Here is a 23,552-nt window from a genome sequence, read left to right as displayed (position 1 = left end):
TCAATAAAGCATTGTTCAAGTAAAAGTATCACCTTTATGCCGTTAGTAAAATAGCTCCCACCAAAATCTTTAAAACACATCAGTCATGAAAATGTATGTAACAGAAATTTCAATATGAAGCTGCCAACATTTCAGCAATTTGCCAGGTGTTCTCAACTGTATCAGAATCAAATGAGAAATGCTGAATGTTACCACTGACTTCCAAGTGATCCTTTAAGGGAAGAAAATGAGAATCTGGTTTATTGAAAATTTTGTGTAAATATTAAACAAAATACTATTTGACCAGGAATTGCATCTAAATTCTTTCATGTTAGCACTTCATTTCGTTTTTTCCTCCTCGATAGTATCTGTTCTCTGGTGTTTCTTATGTCTAGTGACCTTGTTGTCATGCTAAGAATTATGGGTGTCAAAATTCTGATGATGCATTTGTGTGCCAATGCACCTGGCCATACAGTGCCAGAGCATCGTACACAAGTTCCGCACAAAGTATGTACCCAGTCTCAATCAGGAAATTTGAAGGGTGGCGCCAAGCAAAGATAAGAGGCTTCCATTCATAGAGGGAAAGAAAATCAGGAGAGCAAGACTCAACCTGGGCCACTCTCACGCACCTCTATTAGCCAGCTCAAAAGCAGCACTGACCAAAGTCTAGGGCCAGGATCCTGGAGTACAAGAATTTCAAGTTATGGCAAACTAGGAGATCTAAATAATCAGTGCAGCACTGATACAGACGTTAGAAAGCAGAGCAAGATATTTTGAGCACATTAAAGAAACTGAATATTTCTAATGATTGTGACCAGCCTCACATCCCCCTCAACGTTACTGTACCTACTTGATCACATTTCAAATACTTCTGTGAAGCAAAAATTAGTTTCTAACTTCAAAGGTCTCTTCACAGTCAATATTTTAGAATACAAATCAGAAATGACTAGAGTTTAAAGAGTTCACCATAATAGCAATACTTTTAACACTATGTCAGTTGACAAGAAAAGGTGTTTTCACCTTTTTAGCACCTAATTTAACAGTTGATTTTTTAAAAACTTTTTCTTTCTCATCAGTTAAATAGAACTTACAGTTGCCAGTGAGATCCCCGGCATGTGCTAATTTCTTCTCACCTGTCTGTGGAGGCTGTGGTCTGGGCCTGCACTAGGAGATGCAGACCGGCTGTGATCAGTTGACTTGGGCTGTGAGGGCTCCCGACTGCCATATCGGTCGCAGGAATAGTAACGCTGTTTCTCATTGGAGGATGGAGGTTTCCGCTCCTGTGACCTACCTCGCTCACGCTCCTTTGATGGTTGGTCCCTTGGGTGAGCTACAGAACTGAGGTCATCCATTTGGCCTACAAGCAACATCACCATACAAAGTGTCATACATATGTAAGTGGAATCTGAATTTTATTTTGTTTTGAGAATTATGTTCTTCAACAAGCAGTGTTCATGCGCATTACTGCTAGTGGAAAATACCACAGGCAGAATGTGTAATAGTGAATATAAACACTATCCATTGACTAATGTAGCCATCCTATACTTTGTTACAGTAGTAATGAATTAAACATATTTGCATCTGTCTTTCGGATGAGACGTTAAACCAAGGCCCCATCTGCCCACACAGGCGAATGTAAAATGGCACAATTCGAAGAAGAGCAGAAGAGTTCTCTCCGGTGTCCTGGCCAATATTTATCGCTCAATCAACATCACACACAGATTATCTGGTCATTATCATGTTGCTGTTTGTGGGACCTTGCTGTGTGCAAATTGGCTGCCGCGTTTCCTACATTACATCAGTGACTACACTTCAAAAATACTTCATTGGCTGTAATGCCTTTTGGGACGTCCTGAGGTTGAGAAAGGTGCTATATAAATGCAAGTCTTTCTTTTTTTAATCCTGCAAAGGTGTGGAATCAGACTACATGCATCATGAATAAATACAATCTGATCAACTACACTTTCCTCATCTCCTGTGCCTGGAGGCGAGATGGTGGTAGTGGGAGCTTCTAATCTATAACTTTGCTCGAGTCTTGTAAATGTTGTACTTGTGTCCTCTCGTTCTCTGCTTGTTTAAATATCTTGTTCACTTCAACCTTACCTGTACCTGTCGTTATTTTAAAGACCTGTAGCACGTCTCCTCTCAGTCTTCTTTTTGCCAGTGAAAATAAATGTAGTCATTCGAGCCTTCCTTCATAACCTAGCCCTTCAAGTTCGGGGTTCAGCCTGGTCACTCTTCTCTGAACCCTTTCTAATGCGCTTACGCTAAACTTTTTATTTTATTTATTCATTTATGGGATGTGGGTGTCGCTGGCAAGGCCAGCATTTATTGCCCATCCCTAATTGCCCTCGAGAAGGTGGCAGTGAGCCGCCTTCTTGAGCTGCTGCAGTCTGTGTGGTGAAGGTACTCCCACAGTGCTGTTAGGGAGGGAGTTCCAGGATTTTAACCCATCGGCGATGAAGGAACGGCAATATACTTCCAAGTCAAGATGGTGTGCGACTTGGAGGGGAACTTGCGGGTGGTGGTGTTCCCATGCTCCTGCTGCCTTTGTCCTACTAGGTAGAAGAGATACACCACTTTAAGTACTGTTGGGGGGGATGGCTTATCAGAGGAAGGCAGCAGCAGCCAACTTCCTAGCACCAAGGGTGGCTCTGCTGCACAGAATGGGAGGAAAAAGAGGGGTAGAGCTATAGTAATAGGGGATTCAATTGTAAGGGGAATAGATAGGCGTTTCTGCGGCCGCAAACGAGACTCCAGGATGGTGTGTTGCCTCCCTGGTGCAAGGGTCAAGGATGTCTCCGAGCGGCTGCAGAACATCTTGGAAGGGGAGGGTGAACAGCCAGTTGTCGTGGTGCATGTAGGCACCAACGATATAGGTAAAAAGCGGGATGAGGTCCTAAAAGCGGAATATAGGGAGTTAGGAGATAAATTTAAAAACAGGACCTCAAAAGGTAGTAATTTCAGGATTGCTACCAGTGCCACGTGCTAGTCAGAGTAGAAACAGAAGGATACTTCAGATGAATACGTGGCTAGAGGAATGGTGCCAGGGGGAGGGATTCAAGTTCCTGGGACATTGGAACCGGTTCTGGGGGAGGTGGGACCAGTTCAAACCGGACGGTTTGCACCTGGGCAGGGCTGGAACCGATGTCCTAGGGGGAGTGTTTGCTAGTGCTGTGGGGGAGGGTTTAAACTAAAATGGCAGGGGGTTGGGAACCTGAGCAGGGAGACAGAGGAAAGGGAAACAAGGATAAAAGCAAAAGATAGGAAGGAGAAAAACAAAAGTGTCAGTCAGAGAAATCAACGATTTAAATCAAACATGGCCACAGTAAATAATAATTCTAATAGGTCTAAGAGCGTTAAAAAACAAGCCTGAAGGCTTTGTGTCTTAATGCGAGGAGCATTTGTAATAAGGTGGATGAATTGGCTGTGCAAATAGAAGTAAACAAATATGATTTGGTTGGGATTATGGAAACGTGGCTCAAGGAAGGCCAGGACTGGGAACTCAACATCCAGGGGTATTCAATATTCAGGAAAGATAGGCAAAAAGGAAAGGGAGGTGGGGTAGCATTACTGGTTAAAGAAGGGATTAACACAATTGTAATGAAGGATATTAGCTCTGATGAGGTGGAATCTGTATGGGTAGAATTGAGAAATACTAAGGGGAAAAAAACGTTAGTGGGAGTGGTTTATAGACCTCCAAACAGTAAGGCGGAGGTTGGGGATGGCATTAAAAGGGAAATTAAAGAAGCGTGCAATAAGGGCACAGCAGTCATCATGGGTGACTTTAATCTACATATAGATTGGGCCAACCAAATTAGTAACAATACTGTGGAGGAGGAATTCCTGGACCAATATGTTGAGGAACCAACTAGAGATCAGGCCATCTTAGACTGGGTATTATGTAACGAGAAAGGATTAATTAGCAATCTTGTTGTACGAGGCCCCTTGGGTCAGAGTGATCATAATATGATCGAATTCTTCATTAAGATGGAGAATGAAGTAGTTGACTCGGAGACTAGGGTCCTCAATTTAAATAAAGGAAACTACGATGGTCTGAGGAGCGAGTTGGGTAGGATTGATTGGGGAATGGCACTCAAAGGGTTGACGGTGGATAGGCAATGGCAAACATTCAAAGACCGAATGGATGAACTACAGAATTTGTTCATCCCAGTTTGGCATAAAAATAAAACAAAAAAGGTGACCCAACCGTGGCTAACAAGGGAAATTAGGGATAGCATAAGGTCCAAGGAGAGGGCATATAAATTGGCCAGAAAAAGCAATAATCCTGAGGATTGGGAGCAGTTTAGGACTCAACAAAGGAGGGCAAAGGGATTAATTAAGAAAGGGAAAAAAGAATATGAGAGTAAGCTTGCAGGGAACATAAAAACTGACTGTAAAAGCTTTTATAGATATGCGAAGAGAAAAAGATTGGTGAAGTCAAGCGTAGGTCCCTTGCAGTCAGAATTGGGGGAATTTATAATGCGGAACAAAGAAATGGCAGACAAACTAAATACATATTTTGGTTCTGTCTTCACAAAGGAGGACACAAATAACCTCCCAGAGATGCCGGGGAACATAGGGTCTGATGAAAGGGTGGAACTGAAAGAAATCAGTATTTGTAGGGAAATGGGGTTAGGAAAATTGATGGGACTGAAGGCCGATAAATCCCCAGGGCCTGATAATCTACATCCCAGGGTACTTAAGGAAGTGGCCCTAGAAATAGTAGATGCATTGCTGGTCATCTTCCAGAACTCGACAGACTCTGGAACGGTACCCATGGATTAGCGGGTAGCTAATGTTACCCCACTATTCAAAAAAGGTGGTAGAGAAAAGGCGGGGAATTATAGACCGGTAAGCTTGACATCGGTAGTGGGGAAAATGCTAGAGTCCATTATAAAAGATGTAATAGCATAGCACTTGGAAAACAGTGACTGGATCGGACAAAGTCAGCATGGATTTACAAAAGGTAAATCGTGCTTGACTAATCTGCTGGAATTATTTGAGGATGTAACTGGTAAAATAGATAAGGGAGAACCAGTGGATGTGGTGTATTTGGACTTTCAGAAGGCTTTCGATAAGGTCCCGCATAAGAGATTAGTGTGCAAAATTAAGGCACATGGGATTGGGGGCAAGGTATTGACTTGGATAGAGAACTGGTTGGCGGACAGAAAGCAAAGAGTTGGAATAAACGGGTCGTTTTCCGAGTGGCAGGCAGTGACTAGTGGGGTACCGCAAGGATCGGTCCTAGGACCCCAGCTGTTCACAATATATATTAATGATCTGGACGAGGGAATTGGATGTAATATCTCCAAATTTGCAGACGACACAAAGCTGGGTGGGAGGGTATGCTGTGAGGAGGATGTCGTGAAACTCCAGTACGATTTGGACAGGTTGGGTGATTGGGCAGAAACATGGCAAATGCACTATAATGTGGATAAACGTGAGGTTATCCACTTTAGTGGCAAAAACAGGAAGGCAGATTATTATTTGAATGGCAATAGATTGGGAGAAGGGGAAGTGCAAAGAGACCTGGGTGTTCTTGTGCACCAGTCGCTGAAGGTAAGCATGCAGGTGCAGCAGGCGGTTAAGAAGGCAAATGGTATGTTGGCCTTCGTAGCAAGAGGGTTCGAGTACAAGAACAAGGATGTCTTGCTGCAGTTATACAGGGCCTTGGTGAGACCACACCTTGAGTATTGTGTGCAGTTTTGGTCGCCTTACCTGAGGAAGGACGTTCTTGCTATGGAAGGAGTGCAGCGAAGATTCACCAGGCTGATACCTGGGATGGCAGGAATGACGTATGAGGAGAGATTGGGTCGATTGGGCTTGTACTCACTGGAGTTTAGAAGATTGAGAGGGGATCTCATCGAAACCTATAAAATTCTGTCAGGCCTGGACAGACTAGATGCAGGAAGGATGTTTCTGATGGCCGGGGAGTCCAGAACCAGGGGTCATAGTCTAAGGATAAGGGGTAAGCCATTTAGGACTGAAATGAGGAGGAATTTCTTCACCCAGAGAGTGGTGAACCTGTGGAATTCTCTGCCACAGAGGGTGGTGGAGGCCAGTTCATTAAGTATATTCAAGAAAGAGTTGGATATATTTCTTAAGGCTAAAGGGATCAAGGGCTATGGGGAGAAGGCAGGGACAGGGTACTGAGTTTGGATGATCAGCCATGATCTCATCGAATGGCGGAGCAGGCTCGAAGGGCCGAATGGCCTACTCCTGCTCCTATCTTCTATGTTTCTATGTTTGGGAGGTGCTGCCGAAGCAGCCTTGGCAAGTTGCTGAAGCGCATCTTGTAGATGGTACACACTGCAGCCACAGTACGCCGGTGGTGGAGGGAGTGAATATTTAAGGTGGTGGATGCGGTGACAATCAAGCGGGCTGCTTTGTCCTGGATGGTGTTGAGCTTCCTAAATGCGCCTACGCTAAGCTTGTCTGGACTGCATGCATTTTGGGTGTAAAATGGACAATGAGCATTTCATTAAAGATGGTGACGTCAACGATAAGTACCAAAGAACCCGACAGCACACAGTTCTCATAATGGATCCTTCACAAGGTTCCGATCTAGCACACTCAGAAGTACTCAACAAATGCTGGAGTCACATCTGCTGAGCACACAGTACCTTGTTCCAGTTCTTTGATCAGTTCTTGACACACTTTCTTTCAATTTACTGAAGGTGTCTTTATCCCTTTGAGAGCTATAACAAACCATAAAACTCAAACAAGTTTTTCAATATGTAGGCATTGGCCTTGTGGTCCTATGGGATGTCCCACATTGCAGTTGAACAGGGGGCAATGTCTGAATTCTCCATGCAACTAGCTTCCAGCTGTAACTGTCCCTGCAAGAGAAGCAGAAGCCGAGCACTTGCTCTGTTTCGGGTTTTTTTTTGGATCCTTTAGTTTTTCACTGTCCATTGTGTTCCTGTTTACATAAATCCCATCTTTTTATGGAGCGCCATTAATGATCCCATCAACTTTCTATACTCAAATATTTCACTGAAAACAGCATTATTATTCTTGCAGAAGAGGGACATTTTCAGCTGGTAGAAAATTGGTTTGCGTTTGGATTATTTACTTCCCTTCTTTAGGCCTGTTGCTCCACTCTTCTCCAGCAGGCACCCTACTCCCAAGGCCTCTGTAATGACCCCCAGGGGAGTGAGAGCACCTTGCAAGTTTACCTGCTTTATCATTTCCCCAACTCTCCCACATGGAAGTGGAAGCACTCAACCTCCATTCAGCACCTCCCTGTAATGACTCGAGAAACTGAGGGACAGCCAAGTGAGAAATGGGTGTCAGTGGTGGGTGCTCTTGTATCCAACTTGTCCACCTTGCAATGCATAGGTAGGATTTTTTTTTGAAGTCGGGAATAATGAATAGCTTGTTCGTATTTGACATTGATAAATACGATAATTGTAAGCTTTCACAGCCTGTCACTCTCTGGCTTATAGAACTTAATGTGCTTTAAGTAATAGCATTATCCCCATCATAACATTGCCTTCCTGGAAAGCTGACAACCACATTTTACATGGGTTATTTTATTTTTATACTTTGTTTATTTAGCTTGCTATGAACTAATGTGCAGGACCCTCTCTGGTGGAATATATTGCACATTTATAATGGTATATAGTGAGATGTTTGCAATTGACTTGTCTAATTTCAGCATGGATTTCCAAAGCAGGGAAACTATTTTAGAAAACCAAGCAAAGGTAAGATGATCTGAAGAGGTACATGAACAAAACATGGCACACAATCCAGATCAGCATGGGTATTCATAGAAGGATCATCTGTCATGGAGGGCAAAACCCCCTACAAGATGGTTTCCAAGGATTTATTTTATCTACATTAAGGATCACCTGTACATTCATGTTATTAAACAATTTTCCAATAGCTCTTCTCAGATTAATCAGCTGATATGAGAGCCATTGTCATTCAATTGAAAGCCCACAAATTGATAAAGGTCTCATTTGATTTGCTGTTGTTGCAAATTGACCGAGGAAACCTGGGTGTCTTCACCTGGCAAGAACCTATCATCCGAAGTACGAATGCCTTCAAATCATGTACATTTGGTTATTGGGGGTAGGAGTGGGGGTGGGTAATAGGCTTTAACATCTTGCAAGTGGGTTCAATCCCGTGCAGAGAGATAGTCTCCTCTGGCTGCTGCTTACAATGGTCCTATCTGAAATGAGATTGGACAGTTGTAATCTAGCTCTTAGTGCACTCTACATCAATTCTAAGATGGATCCCTTTGCATAAAAGTGCTCCCCCATAAAGTGCATGATGGCAGCGGGAAACCAACAGCTCTGGTCCAGCAGGAGTTGCTTTTCTGATGTTGGGACTGAGACACATTGTTCGGGCAAAGTAGACAAGAGTTTTACTCTCCATCCAACACTGCTATACCCAGCCTGGGAATGCTTGATGCAAACATTTGGTGCCTACAATGTAAAGTGTTCCATTCCACAACATTAACATTCCTCACCTTTGATGAGCCCAAAATTCATGAAATGAATTAAAACTAACCAAAAAAGAAAATCCTTGAATTATCAAATTTCAAGCATCTTTCTCACCATTCCCAGTTCTCCTATCCGAAGGTGATCTCAGTTGGTTACCTGTTTCTCCATCAGCATGTCTGCTGGGAGACCTCTCAAGTGATCGTTGTTTTTTCTCTTTTTTCCGATGGCAGCGATGCTGATGATGGTGGTGATGATGCGGCATTCGTTCCGGGATAACGCGCTCCAGAGAGTAATCGGGCAGATGCATTCCGTGAGATCGCTGTGGTGTCAGCGTAGACACAGAACGCTTCATTGGGCTTGTGTCTGGGATTGGCTACACAAAATGGGCACAACACCCAAAAGCGTTAGAATGCCCGAGTTCAGTAGAGACTCACGACTGTTACAATGATAAAATCATATTCTGGTGTACTGTTGATAACAAGTATACAGCGTCCTGTTTAACATCACATTATTTAGCATAGTTCTTAATACTAAAGAATTTATTAGGAAATGCAAAGCTGTAACATATGTCAACTCCAAATGCCATGCAATAAGTTTTGATCAAGCTCATTTTATGGTTCTGAGCACCTGCAAATCTCCAAACAGAATTCCTTCGGTTGCTATGTGTAGTGGCATCATAAACAAGTGAGGGAAGACTTCCTCATGAACCTGTTAGAAATACTGACCAGTGGAAATCTTCCTAAGATAATAGGGACATTAGGAACAGGAGTAGGGCATTCAGCCCCTCGGGCCTGCTCTGCCATCCAATGAGATCATGGTCGATCTGTACCTCAACTCCATTTTCCCACCTTAGCTCCATATCCCTTGATACCCTTACCTAACAAATATCTATCTATCTCAGTCTTCTAAGCTCCAATTGTCCTAGCATCCACAGCCTTTTGGGGGAGAGTTCCAAATTTCTACTACCCTGTGTGTGCAAAAGGTGCTTCCTGATTTTGCTCCTGAGTGGGCTAGATCTAATTTTAAGATTATGTACCTTATTCTCTATTCCCCCACCAGAGGAAATAGTTTCTCCATATCTACACTATCAAATGCTTTCAACATTTTAAACACCTTCAACACCTGCATTTATTTATGATGTATCTTCACAAAGCAAAGCAAGGAAATCACCTTCACAGGTCGGAATGATGTGGTATATGGTAATGGCCTCTACTGGCTACCTGGTTCTAAATGTTGCTTCTAAATATTGGACAACACTCAATCCCTGGGAATCCAAAACACCTCAAACCACGTGAACTGGGTTAACAATGAAGTTTAGCATTTCATCCTTCTGATAGGTCAGATATGTAAATCAGCATAACACAATATTCAGTGCCTATCAGATGCAGTCTGGATATTTACTTTGGTCTCTTTTTTTAAAACAATTTTTAACTACTCTTGAAAGGCTTTTTTGTACTGTACACCCAAATATCATTACTGTAGCAAATATTTCATGTACTGGTATTGTCCCAGGGATGCACCTCACAAACGTAAAAAGACCATTAGTATGTGGTCCACTTACACTATTAGTTAAACTATGGGTGGATTTATTCTAACAGAAATAGTCATCAACGAGGAAGATTGAGGCTCAGACTAAACTGACCCATTGTAAACTAGGCCATGATTTCTATGCATAATCTGCATTTTGCAGTTTATATAAACTTGTTGATTTTTATGACCAAGACATTTCTTGATAGCATATTTTTCACTGGCCTGTTCCACTGTATTTTGCTTATCTCTGGTTACTGATAACGTTATAATGTATTCATTAACATATCATTCATGAACACATCCTAGAAAGCTCAATTAACCAATAATTGCTAGTTTAAGATGGACCTAGGAAGCATATAAATGTTACATAGAAGAATATGCAGACATGATACAAAGTTAAAATAGTTCTTATACTAGTGTTAAAGACCCCAGCACTCTCAGATAATTCACTGCCTGCACAAATGCATCACAGAATCATAGAAAGTTACAGCACGGAAGGAGGCCATTTCGACCCATCGTGTCTGCGCCGGCCAACAAAGAGCTATCCAGCCTAATCCCACTTCCCAGCTCTTGGTCCGTAGCCCTGCAGGTTAGAGCATCCCAAGTGCACCTCCAAGTACTTTTTAAATGTGGTTAGGGTTCCTGCCTCTACCACCCTTTCAGGCAGTGAGTTCCAGGCCCCCACAACCCTCTGGGTGAAGAAATTTCCCCTCAAATCCCCTCTAAACCTTCCCCCAATTACTTTAAATCTGTGCCCCCTGGTTTTTGACCCCTCTGCTATGGGAAATAGGTCCTTTCTATTCACTTTATCTATGCCCCTCATAATTTTATACACCTCAATAAGGTCTCCCCTCAGCCTCCTCTATTGCAAGGAAAACAGACCCAGCCGATCCAGTCTTTCCTCATAGCTAAGATTCTCTACTCCCGGCAACAGCCTTGTAAATCTCCTCTGTACCCTCTCTAGTGCAATCACATCTTTCCTGTAATGTGGTGACCAGAACTGCACGCAGTACTCTAGCTGAGGCCTAACTAGTGTTTTATACAGTTGAAGCATAACCCCCCTACTCTTGTATTCTATGCCACGGCTAATAAAGGCAAGCATTCCATATGCCTTCTTAACCACCTTATCTACCTGGCCTGCTACCTTAGGGATCTGTGGACATGCACTCCAAGGTCCCTTTGTTCCTCTACACTACGCACTCCAAGGTCCCTTTGTTCCTCTACACGACTCAGTGTCCTACCATTTAATGTGTGTTCCCTTTCCTTGTTAGCCCTCCCCCAAATGCATTACCTCACACTTCTCTGGATTGAATTCCATTTGCCACTGTTCTGCCCACCTGACCAATTTATTGATATCTTCCTGCAGTCTACAGCTTCCTCCTTCCGTATTAACCACACAGCCAATTTTAGTATCTTAACTTCTTAATCATACCCCCTATATTCAAGTCAAGATTGTTGATATATACCACAAAAAGCAAGGGACCTAGTACTGACCCCTGTGGAACCCCACTGAAGACAGCCTTCCAGTCACGAAAACACCCATCAACCATTACCCTCTGCTTCCTGTCTCTGAGCCAGTTTTGAATCCAACTTGACACTTTGCCCTGGATCCCATGGGCTTTTAACTTCGTGACCAGTCTGCCATGTGGAACCTTATCAAAAGCCTTGCTAAAGTCCACATACACTACATCAAAACGCACTGCTGCATTCTAAAGGAACTTTTGCACAAGTAACAATGGTGAGATTTTTCCACTATGGGCACATTCATTCTGGGTAGAATCTTAATTTTGTTCTCAAATGCTGTGCACACTGAACGTAGTGTTACAAATTAGTGATCATTTCTGATTTCAGGCTCATAAATTAGGATTCGTAGCCATGCGTCCAATCTTGTTAATAAATACAATAAATGGAGGGCAAGTGTGGTGGCAGTTCTCTTTAAGATGTAGCAGGTTCCCAGTGGCACAGTTACAAGTTTCCCAAACTCAACCCATATGTCAGGAGGAGGAGTCTCCACCAGTGCCCAAAGCTAGAAACTCAGCTACAGGACTGGACCATACGCCAAGTTGAAATGACGTCCAGCATTCTCAACATCACAAGTGTAAGTGGGGCTTCATTTAAACGGACGTGTAGGAAAATGCATAAAGATCAAAAGACTGAAGCAACGAAATAATGTAGACATAATATATGAGTTACATACTGCAAGGATACTCCCAGATGATCGAGATGTTTTCTTCAGCAAAGGGTCGAGGAAGATGACACAGACAAGTGAAGCAGCCCATAGCACAGCAAGTTGCAGACAACAGGGTAGGGAGGGTTGGATGGGTAGAAACAGAGAAAAGCAAAGCAAAACAGAACACCAGATATATTTATAAAAGCAAAATGGATCAACCAGAAAGTCAGAACAAAAAGTAGATTTAGGGAAAGTCACAGTGATAATGGGGAAAGGTTGATAGGAGAATAAAACAGAACAGAGAAAAGAAAATTGAGTGAAATAAGAAGTCGGATTGAGAAATGGTGGGCAGGATTGACAAGTCAAATGGAGGTTGGGGTGGGAAAGACAAAGCACAAAAAAATTATGAAATGTTACTGCAGTTGAGCTCAAAATAACAAGCAATTGCAAGTTTTCTTTTGGTTACATCAAATGATTTTTACCAGGCTAGATGAGGCAAGAAGCAACAGATACTGTGATTAAAAGCTGACAATTTAAACCAAAAAAACAACAAACACTCCCAATCAGAATGAATGATATCCAGGGCATTATTAAGCAATGGTATTACTCTGAGACAGGAATGTATACTGGTTAAAAACCTCAGTGCAATGGTTAGATATTGAAAAAGCAACAACGCCTGAAAAGACCAGTTACATAAGAAAGCATAAAACATTGATCTCTGATAAATACACTGGACACAAGAATGGGCTTCACCACAAGTAGAAGAGTGAAGTGAACTTTTATCTTTTGGAAGAGGCTTATACCTAGTGGTTTGCAGAGGTTAAATGAAGATTTATGAATGAATTTGGTTCTTTTTGACTTAATTTCTACTGTCTCATTACCTCTAATTTCAGATTTAAGTTCAACTCCATACTTGTCAAGTTAACTTACATAAACACTCGATTCTATGTTTTGAGGTGGCTTTCAGCCAATTAACTATAGCTGCCTAAATAGGAGTTCTTTATTAAGCTGATAATAAATAATTTCTTGGATTGTAAACATTTCCAGTGGATTAGCGGTGTTATACTATTGTAAGAAGAGCTGTATTATTCAAATTTACCTCAAAATGACTTCGTGATAATATGGAAGCAAAAGTAACATTAAAGGCAAAACTAATTTTGTTTTGTAAAGGTGGCCAACAGCAATTTGTAAGAAACAAAGTCTGACTGATGATAATAAATAAGATTGAGGGCAGTGAGCAAGCCTTATATTGTTCATAAATCGAACGTACAATTAACTATTTAGAAGTCCTTGCCCTCAGGTTGTGGTGAAAGAGGCTTCCAATATTTATAATCTTAGTAAGACTTCACAAAGTCCATACCTTTTTCTTTGGCCATAGTCTTTCTCTTATATATTTAATATTGTCGCTTCTCATATGCTTCCACCACCCCCCCCCCCAACCCCACCAATAGGCTTGTCTCAATCACATGGCATTTTGTGACCACCTTGCCTACATCAAACCACTCCAAGCACATTGGCATTATTTGAAACCTTAATATTCGCTTCCGTTTTATTTGCAAATCACTTACCTGGATCTCTGCAGTCAGTCGAGGCATTGATGCTGCACGTCCGTGGCTCTCCAGGCCTGGCTGATCGGCGTGATTCACATCATACCCTATTTCTCTCATCTCCACAACCTGTGCAAGAGCAAGAGGATGTCAGATCATTTCCATTCCATTCAATTCATTATAACCTCTCCGTTCAGTGAGATTAAATCACTGCCTAAAACACTTTCACAATCTACACAGATAAACAGTTAAAAGACAGCACTGTTCATTTTTCACAGGAATTTTTCAATCTCTCAATGGCAAACACGACAAAATATTTTATTTCTTCTCTACCTGGGCACTTAAATTTCTAGTATTTTCCATGTGAATTCATGTCTTTTTTTCCCTCAGTGTTGCTGCTTTGGTTCAGAAAACAACAACTTGTATTCATATAGCACCTTTTGTTGAGTCTGTGCTTTCAAATGTAGTTATGCTGAATAACTGGACACAGACTACAGAATACTTAAACAGGTCTTTAGTAACTGAGGGTCAGGGCTGAACTGAAATACACTTTGCTCCACAGGGTTTATATACCGGTGTGGTCACCACCGGTACTACAATGTACAGGAGCCATCAGAAAGTAGTCCATCACCTTAAGGTATCCTCTTAAGGTGGTACAGGTTACATACACTACAATTCCTCCCCTTTTAGCTTAACAGTGTACACCCCAATTTAAACATAACATGGATAACATATATACAACTTTCACACAAAACTGTTCAACGATTCAGTCTCTGAGGAGGCCTCCTGATCCGGGCCGGATAACGCCTTTCAGGGGTCTCTGGTTCTCGTTGCTGGGGTGACTCATCCATTTGATCTCCTATGGATTGAACATCATCATGTACGTTCGAGTCTGAGGTAGATGCTACAGGCTCAATAACTTCTTCAACTGGTGTCTCTGCCGTAGACATGGGGTCGACCCTTGTTCTCGATTCCACAAGTTGGTCAGCATGACGTCGTATTACGTTCTCACCAACGTCTACCGTGTACATCAAGGGTCCTTGTCGGGCACGAATTGTTCCGGATTGCCATTTATCATTCCTATAGTCCCTGGCCAACACTGGTTGTCCTATTTCGAAACGCCGAGTGGCCTTGTTATTTACGTGCTGGAATTGCTTGTTTTCGACTTCCCTACGCACATTGGGTTTTAACAAATCCAACCGGGACCGCAACCTCCTGTTATAGAACATTATGGCAGGGCTTTGATTTGTCACTGCATGCGTGGCGTTTCGATATGCCATCAGGAAATTGTCCACCTTGTGTTGTAGTGGAATATGGTCTTCGCTCATGGCCTTTATCGCCTTTTTGAACGTTTGTACAAATCTCTCGGCCAACCCATTTGTAGTGGCGCTTCTTAGTTTCCAAACAGGCAGCCATTGAGCTGTGGGGTTTTTAACAACGAGTAGACGCGTGTCGAAATAAAACGTTCCCAAACGTAGCTTTGTCTTTTAAACTGTTTACTATAACACTTAACAAACGGAATTACAAAGCAAACACGTATAAACGAACACGGTCAAAAACTGTACTGCTCCAAACCTCACAGCTTCTGCCTCCTTCAACCATGTGCAGTTTAAACTGTAAAATGGCTGCACCCATGTGTGGCTTAGGGACTGTTCCATTATGGCAAGAATGAAGGGGGTGTCTCGGACTATACTACTGGAGCAAGAAAATAGGGGGTTTCTTAATACAATAAGTCGGTCAGGTAAATTAACTGTATTATGCCATTTAACCACTATTTTAAAGTATTTTCTTAAGCTTTTATGGCTCTTACACCATTGGTAGCCGGATGATATGGGGCAGATGTATAGTGTTTCACCCCATTCTTTTTCATGAATTTCTGGAATTCTTCTGACACGAACTGTGGTCCGTTGTCTGAACATATTTGTTCCAGCAACCCATTCCTTGCAAATATGGTTCTTAGAACTGCGACCGTCTTTTCAGAGGTCGTGGTCGACATCTTAATCACTTCTGGCCATTTAGAATGTGCGTCTACCGCTATCAAAAACATGGAATCCATGAATGGACCTGCAAAGTCGATATGCACACGTTGCCATGGGGTTGAAGGCCATTCCCACGGATGCAGCGGTGCAATTGGAGGTGCGTTTTGAACTTTTTGGCACCCTGAGCAGCTTTTAGTCAGATCCTCTATTTGTTTGTCGATACCATGCCACCACACATAAGCACTAGCAAGGCTTTTCATCTTGACTCCCCCCAGATGACCTTCATGCAGTTCCTTCAGAACTCTCTCCCTTAATTTAGGAGGAATAATCACCCTTGTTCCATACATCAATGTTCCTTGACAGACGGACAGCTGTTCTCGTCTGGCTGAGAATGCAGGTAACAGTGGTTTGCCATGTGCTGGCCATCCCTTCACTGTCAAATCGTAGACCCGAGACAGTGTCGGGTCATTTCGGGTCTCTCTCTCTCAATACTCGCATTGGTGACTGGTAAGCATTCGATGATGGTCGAGTGAAATATCTCGACAGGGTCAACTGCCGGTGCCTCTTCCGCCGTAGGTAGTGGCAGGCGCGACAGCCCATCAGCATTACCATGTTGCTTTGTACCTTTGAATTCAATATCATATTGATGTGCCCTTAGGAAAAGGGACCATCTCTGAAGCCTCTGCGCCGTCATAACCGGAACACCCTTCTTAGGGTTAAAAATGGAAACCAACGGCTGGTGATCTGTCAGCAGCGTAAACTTTTGGCCTTGCAGGTAATGGTTAAATTTCTTAACTCCCCACACAAGGCTGAGAGCCTCCCTATCTATCTGAGCATAGTTGCGCTCTGCGGAGGTCAATGATCTGGATGCGAACGCGACTGGCCTTTCCAAGCCATTTGGCAACTTATGTGAGAGCACTGCCCCGATACCATATGGAGAAGCATCACAAGCTAAGCGAATAGGCAGCGTTGGGTTAAAGTGAGCCAACACTTCCTTAGAGGTGATCAGTGCCTTGCTTTTTTGAAAAGCCCGCTTACAGTCCTCGCTCCACTTCCATGGTACTCCCATTTGCAAAAGAGCGTTCAGCGGGTGTAACACCGTGGATAAATTTGGAAGAAACTTGTGGTAATAGTTAATCAACCCAAGGAACGACCTCAACTGGGATACATTTTCCGGAGCAGGAGCTTTCACAACAGCTTCGATCTTGTCAGGTGACTTATGAAGCCCCTCCTGGTCAATGACGTGGCCGCAGTATGAGATTCGCTTCTGAAAGAACTCACATTTCTGGCGATTAACTCTGAGTCCATATTCTTTCAATCTGGTGAGCACCTGCTCCAAATTCGCGAGGTGTTCCTCATCATCATCTCCTGTAATCAGAATGTCGTCCAGGTAGCATTGAGTGCCAGGAATTCCCTGCAATACCTGCTCCATGGCCCTTTGCCAAATCGCTGGAGCCGATGCCACTCCAAAAACCAGTCTATTATACCGATATAAGCCCTTATGTGTGTTGATTGGCGTGACGCTTCATCAACTTCCATCTGTAGGTACGCCTGCGCCAGGTCTATCTTGGTGAAGTGTTTCCCGCCAGACAGCGAAGCGAAGATATCCTCAATCCGCGGAAGCGGATATTGCACCGTGTGAAGAATCGGATTAACAGTGATCTTGAAATCGCCACAGATGCGAACCTTCTCAGGTTCCCCCGGCTTGTTGCTCAACGAACGCTTCATGACGGGAACAATGGGTGTGGCCCATTCGCTCCAGTCCACCTTGGACAGTACCCCTGAACATTCTAGCCCTTCCAGCTCTGCTTCCACAGCAGGTCGTATCGCATAAAGTACCGGTCTGGCTTTGAAAAATTTTGGGTTTGCATGTTCTTCAACGTTGATGTTTGCCGTAATTCCTTTCAGTGTTCCCAGTCCCTGTTGGAACACCTCCTTAGCATCGTCCAATATTTTGGACAGTCGTTTAGGTTTGACGTCGTCCTCTTTACAGGACTCTACAGTTAGTGCTTGTAAGGAATGCCAGTCCACAATTATTCTCCGGATCCATTCCCGTCCCAGTAGTGGCAGACCTCCCTCAGGTAACACATACAAGTCCATTTCCTGACTTTCTTTACCATTGTAGACCACCTTTACCTTTATCTTTCCGATGGGGTATACTCTTTGCCCCGTGTATGTTTTCAATACAATCTCCGTATCCCTCAGGGGAATGTGTGAGAATAACATTTTGTAATCTTGCTTATTCATGACCGTCAATGCCGATCCAGTGTCCAATTCCATCTTCACTTGGACTCCTGCTATCCGAAGCATGACCCAGATAGTTTGGTGGTCTGCTGTGTTACCCACATTATGTATTTTTAGACAACACAGTTCCTTACTGCTGGAGTCTGAATCCGTCTTCTGTTCATCCGAACTGTTCTCTGTCACCTTGTGTACTTTTTTGTACTTCTCCTGCGGCGACTTTTTGCTGCTGGTCTTCTTTCCTGACCGGCATACTCTCGCTATGTGACCAAGTTTGCCACATTGCCTGCATTCTTTATCTTTGAACCAGCACTGGTTCTGGTCATGCATTGTCCTTCCACAACGATAGCACTTTACTGTGCCCAGTGCCATTTCATTGGTGCTGAATTCCAATGGCCTTTGCTGCATTTCTGCAGTGCCTCGTGCTGCTGCCTCGTGCAATGCTGCAATGCTGAAAGCTTTGTCCAGCGTAAGATCCTTTTCCTCTAGCAGTCGCTTCTGGGTTCCTTCCCTTAGTAGCCCACACACAAACTTATCTCTCAGAGCGTCTGCTATGTCCTGTACCGAACTGACAGTACTTTGATAACTTGCGCAGTTCGATTAAGAATTCAGCGTTGCTTTCCTCTTTAAGTTGAATTCTTTTGTAAAATTTAAATCGTTCCGCTATCAGCAGCGGCGTGGGGTTTAAATGCTATTGCAGGATAGTAACAATATCCGCGAAACTCTTTCCTACCGGTTTATCTGGTGTTACAAGGTTCCTTAATAACCCGTACGTCTTCGCACCCATCGAGTTTAATAGGGTTAGTGCTTTCTTATCCACCGGTGCCTCATTCACTGTACAGTAAACTTCAACGCGTTCCACATCGCTATCAAAAGCAGTGATGTTACCCGTTTTTGGCATCCTTGTTGAGTTTCCTTTATTTTATTTTATTTTTCAAAATGGCGGCTTCCCGCGCTTGGCGGCTTTTCCCGCGCTTGTCTTCTTCCCCCGCCGACTAAAAATGGCGATTACCGCGCTGTTGCTGTTCTCGCCTCCCAGCGGTCCTTTATTTCCCCCGACGCTGCTGCTCTTGTTCCCCGCCGCTCCCGCAGTCCTCGTGGACATCAACGCTTTTCTGGCTGCTGCGCGTCTCTGCCCCGATTGCAGTCCAGCCCCTGACACCGGCTGCGGTCGTGTTCTCCGCCCTTTTCTTAGTTTTCCCTCCCCTTCTCCCACCGACAACTCGGCCGACTTCCCCTCCGTGCCGCTCGATCGGGCTTACCCGCCGCTGTTGTAGAAGGGATGTTCACTGACTGTTGCTGATGGTGGACTTCGTGGCCAGCAAACCAACCCGGGTTCCCGATGGCCTCCCGTGCGATGCAGTGCTCAGCAGGATGTTGAGGGCGGATGCCCCTTTTCAACGCCCGTTCTGAGGACGAAGCTTCCTTGGATGCAAAACTGCCGCTAGGTACGATCAGGCTCGTCGCCACTGTTGAGTCTGTGCTTTCAAATGTAGTTATGCTGAATAACTGGACACAGACTACAGAATACTTAAACAGGTCTTTAGTAACTGAGGGTCAGGGCTGAACTGAAATACACTTTGCTCCACAGGGTTTATATACCGGTGTGGTCACCACCGGTACTACAATGTACAGGAGCCATCAGAAAGTAGTCCATCACCTTAAGGTATCCTCTTAAGGTGGTACAGGTTACATACACTACACCTTTAGCTTAGTAAAACGCCCCAAGGCGCGTCATCAAACAAAATTTGACACTGAGCCACTTAAGGAGATACTAGGGTAGATGAGAGGTAGGTTTTAAGGAGTGTCTTAAAGGAGAAAGGAGAGGTAGAGAGGTTTAGGGAGGGAATTCCAGGGCTTAGGTTATTGGCAACGGAAGGCACGGCCACCAATGGTAGAGCGATTGAAATTGGGGATGCTCAAGATGTCAGAATTAGAGGAGTGCAGATATCTCGGAGGGTTGTGGGGCTATAGGAGACTACAGAGATAAGGAGGGGCGAGGCCAAGGAGGGATTTGAAAACAAGGATGAGAAGACAAAATACCAAGGTACAGGAAACTTTTTTTTTTATCCGGCACGGACGGGACCGACGTGGTGCCGGTTCATCAAAAATTCCGGATAACCGAACGCTATAGTAAAAGATAGGGAGAGCTGACAGCTCCGTATAAAGCAACAAACCCTGTTGCTTAGCAGCAAGTGTAGAACAATGGCCACAAGTTCCAAGCGTCTCTGTAGCTTAGCAACAGCTGCAGCCACACCCTTGCACAGCAACAGACGGAGGAAGGCAAATACAATATGAAGTAAAACCTACTCCTGAATTTTGCCGGTTAACCGAGATTTCCGGTTATTTAGGTGCCGGTAAATCGAAAGTTTCCTGTAAATCTCATTATTGTTTCAATGGTGCCAACAAGCCTGTCTATCATTCCATGTGTCAGAGTCTCTAGTGTCATTTTAAAAAGCTCAGCCATTTATTGGCAGGCTGATTTTCTGGTGATGCAGAAGGTACATTGGATTGGTACTTTTTATTAATAACAAATGCATTCAAAATTAAATTATGCAAAAGTATAATGTACTTCAGCCAAGCATACACAAGGTCAGTGCTGACAAAGGATTTAAAAGGCTGATCACATTTTAAATTTTATGGTTAAATGTTTTGCAAACATTTTCTCTATTTGCAGGCGCAGCCACATCATTTACAATATTTGGATAGTGTCATACACCTGAGATCACAGGACAACACCACATTATACTTATATAACAACTTTAATCAAGGTGCTTTACAAAAGGTCAGAAATAGGGCTAGTGACCAGTTAGTTTGTTTTTGGGATATGGGCAGCTCCAACAACGCAGCATTCATTGTCCATCTCTAGTTGCCCCCAGGGCAGTAAGAGTCAACCATGTAGAGGGAGACTGGAGTCATATGTAGGTCAGACCAGGTAGGAGTGATAGGTTCCATTCCCTTCCCTTCCTTTTGTAAATGATGGTGTGGAGATGCCGGTGTTGGACTGGGGTGGACAAATGTAAGAAATCACACAACACCAGGTTATAGTCCAACAGCTTTATTTGAAATCACAAGCTTTCTGAGCAGCGCTTGTGATTTCAAATAAAGCTGTTGGACTATAACCTGGTGGTGTGTGATTTCTTACTTTTGTAAATGAGGAGAGGATGAAGAAGAGAATCTCAGAGAGCAGGGCAGTGATGGCTGAAGGCTCTACCAATGATGCTAGAGTGGACAGGGGAGAATGCACAGTAAGATAGCCTCAAAAAAAGCAGAGGGTGTAAGGTGGGTCATAGGAAGAGGTTGCAGAGTAGAGCACGGATGGATTTGTAAATGAGGATAAGGTAAAGATGTCTTAGTCGCACAACTGAATTAATTATGTTAATTCGGCAATCATGTGGTTTTGCCAAACATTTCTGTATCGATAGGCCTGCTGATTTATATTTTCTTCCTGAAATCAGCTGGGAGCACATCCGTGCTTTTTCAGGTCAAAAATAAAACCATGTTCATAATCAGAAGATTTTGGACTGGATAGGCAGAGTAACTTTGGAAAGAACAACTTTGGAAAGAACAAGGCGCAGCTTTAAGTAAATAACCAATGCAAATGTTTTCACAAACTAGCATTTTGAAAAGGTTTGGCACGCATCATTGGCTGTATACTCAGTCCCTTCTCCTCCCATTGGAACTTGGTTCTGCCATCTCCACATGGTTAACATAAATAAGGTGCACGGGGCATTGATGCTGTCTTTCAATATGGATGGAAGATGATTTGTTCCCCGTGTCAAACAGGGAAATTGTGTGCATCATAGCAGAACTGCAACGCTGACATTTTCAGGTTTTATTGACTTTAACGCCAAACTTGGAACTGGTCTCCATGTTATTGGGTTGGACCCTACAATTATAAAGCTAATTCATCAGATTATACCCCTTTTAAGTTATTTGTTTCACCACAAGACAATGCATTTCTAAGACTGCAACTCTAGAAAGAAGTGGTTTTCAATCTTCTTCAGACCAGATCCCACCAAGAAATTCTCAATTCTCTTGTGTCTAGCCAACAATGGAACTGTATGGCTTTCGGTTTATACCATGGAGACTGGAAACTTGAGGTGGCTGTGTCTCGGGGAAGCTCCTGGTTATGTAAAGTAATGTTTTAATATCAGTTTTCGATAGGAGGGGTTCCCCAGCATTCAATCTGGTGCCATCTTAAGGTTTTTAGGTGCTGATTTGAGCATGGGAATCATGTAATTCAGGCCTGTCTATGTAAAAGGACATAGAACATATGTTTTGGAGCTACACATTTGGAAGTAAGTCTTTTTTTTAAAGGGTGGGGGTGGGGAAGTCATGGTCAATGAATGTTCTCCAAAGGCTCTATCATTGGTACAGATAAAGGACACATGGTCAATAGTTCGCTGCAGCTTTTATTCGATTCATAAACCTGACCAGAGTTATTCAGACCTGCCTCATGAGTAGATTAAAATCTGTATTCAAACCATTAACTATGCAGCTCCATGTTCAAACAACACATATTATAAAACAAAACTAACAGCCTACATGGGTCAGCATGTCGATACACCAAAAACCAACAGACCGTAAGAACATAAGAAATAGGAGCAGGAGTAGGCCATATGGCCCCTTGGACCTGCTCCGCCATTCAATAAGATCATGGCTGATCATCGACCTCAACTCCACTTTCCTGCCTGATCTCCATATCCCTTGATTCCCCTAGAGTCGAAAAATCTATCGATCTCAGCCTTGAATATACGCAAAGACTCAGCATGCACAGCCCTCTGGGGTAGAGAATTCCAAAGATCCACAACCCTCTGAGTGAAGAAATTCCTCCTCATCTCAGTCTTAAATGTCCTACCCCTTATCCTGAGACTATGCCCCCTAGTTCTAGACATTCCAGCCAAGGGAAACAACCTCTCAGCATCTACCCTGTCAATCTCCTTCAGATCACCTCTCATTCTTATAAACACCAGAGAGTGGAGGTCCATTCTACACAATCTCTCATCATAGGACAGCCCTCTCATCCCAGGAATCAATCTAGTGAACCTTTGTTGCACCGCCTCCAAGGCAAGTATATCCTTCCTTAGATAAGGAGACCAAAACTATGCAAGGTACTCCAGGTGTGGTCTCAGCAAGACCCTGTACAATTGTAGCAAGACTTCCTTACTCTTATACTCCAACCCCCTTGCAATAAAGGCCAACATGCCATTTGCCTTCCTTATTGCTTGCTGTACCTGCATGCTAGATTTGTTTTTCTTGCATGAGGACACCCAAATCTCTCTGAACACCAACATTTGAAAGTTTCTCACCATTTAAAAATATTCTGTTTTTCTATTCTTCCTATTTCCCTACATTATACACCATCTGCCACCTTACTGCCCCCTCACAATTAATCTATCTATATTCCTTTGCAAACACTTTGTGTTCTCCTCACAGCTTACTTGAAGGGATAATTACTAGTCCTAGCCCCTTTAGGGCTACCCCAGATCAGGCGTATTCCTCAGACGTTCACTTTCAACTAAAGTTTGAGGTAGCCGAATCCTAAAGATGCTTAATTGGGTCTAAAGGTCCGGACTATCTCTCCCTAAATAAAAGGAACAACCTGAAAATGTTACCGTCCTCCAGATAGCACTTTTAATAAGTTTAGCTA

At 43.4% G+C, this 23,552-nt stretch overlaps 1 protein-coding gene across 1 annotated transcript in view; it reads right to left on the bottom strand.

Moving 5' to 3' along the window:
- cacna1ba (calcium channel, voltage-dependent, N type, alpha 1B subunit, a) overlaps nucleotides 1-23,552 on the bottom strand; it is an 820,126-nt gene that overhangs the window by 6,136 nt on the left and 790,438 nt on the right. Inside the window, exons 46-49 of the mRNA XM_085965795.1 lie at nucleotides 13,701-13,808; nucleotides 12,160-12,192; nucleotides 8,589-8,805; nucleotides 1,113-1,336 (exon numbers count right to left, since the gene is read on the bottom strand). Coding sequence (XP_085821921.1) covers nucleotides 1,113-1,336; nucleotides 8,589-8,805; nucleotides 12,160-12,192; nucleotides 13,701-13,808 — 582 coding nt within the window. The remainder of the gene's footprint in view (nucleotides 1-1,112; nucleotides 1,337-8,588; nucleotides 8,806-12,159; nucleotides 12,193-13,700; nucleotides 13,809-23,552) is intronic.

Source organism: Somniosus microcephalus, chromosome 23 (genome assembly GCF_052327205.1).
Source record: "Somniosus microcephalus isolate GS21.2 chromosome 23, FLI_Smic_1.0, whole genome shotgun sequence".
Classification (NCBI taxonomy): domain Eukaryota; kingdom Metazoa; phylum Chordata; class Chondrichthyes; order Squaliformes; family Somniosidae; genus Somniosus; species Somniosus microcephalus.
Note: the sequence above shows the minus strand (reverse complement) of the source record. Positions and strands in the feature narration are given on the sequence as shown.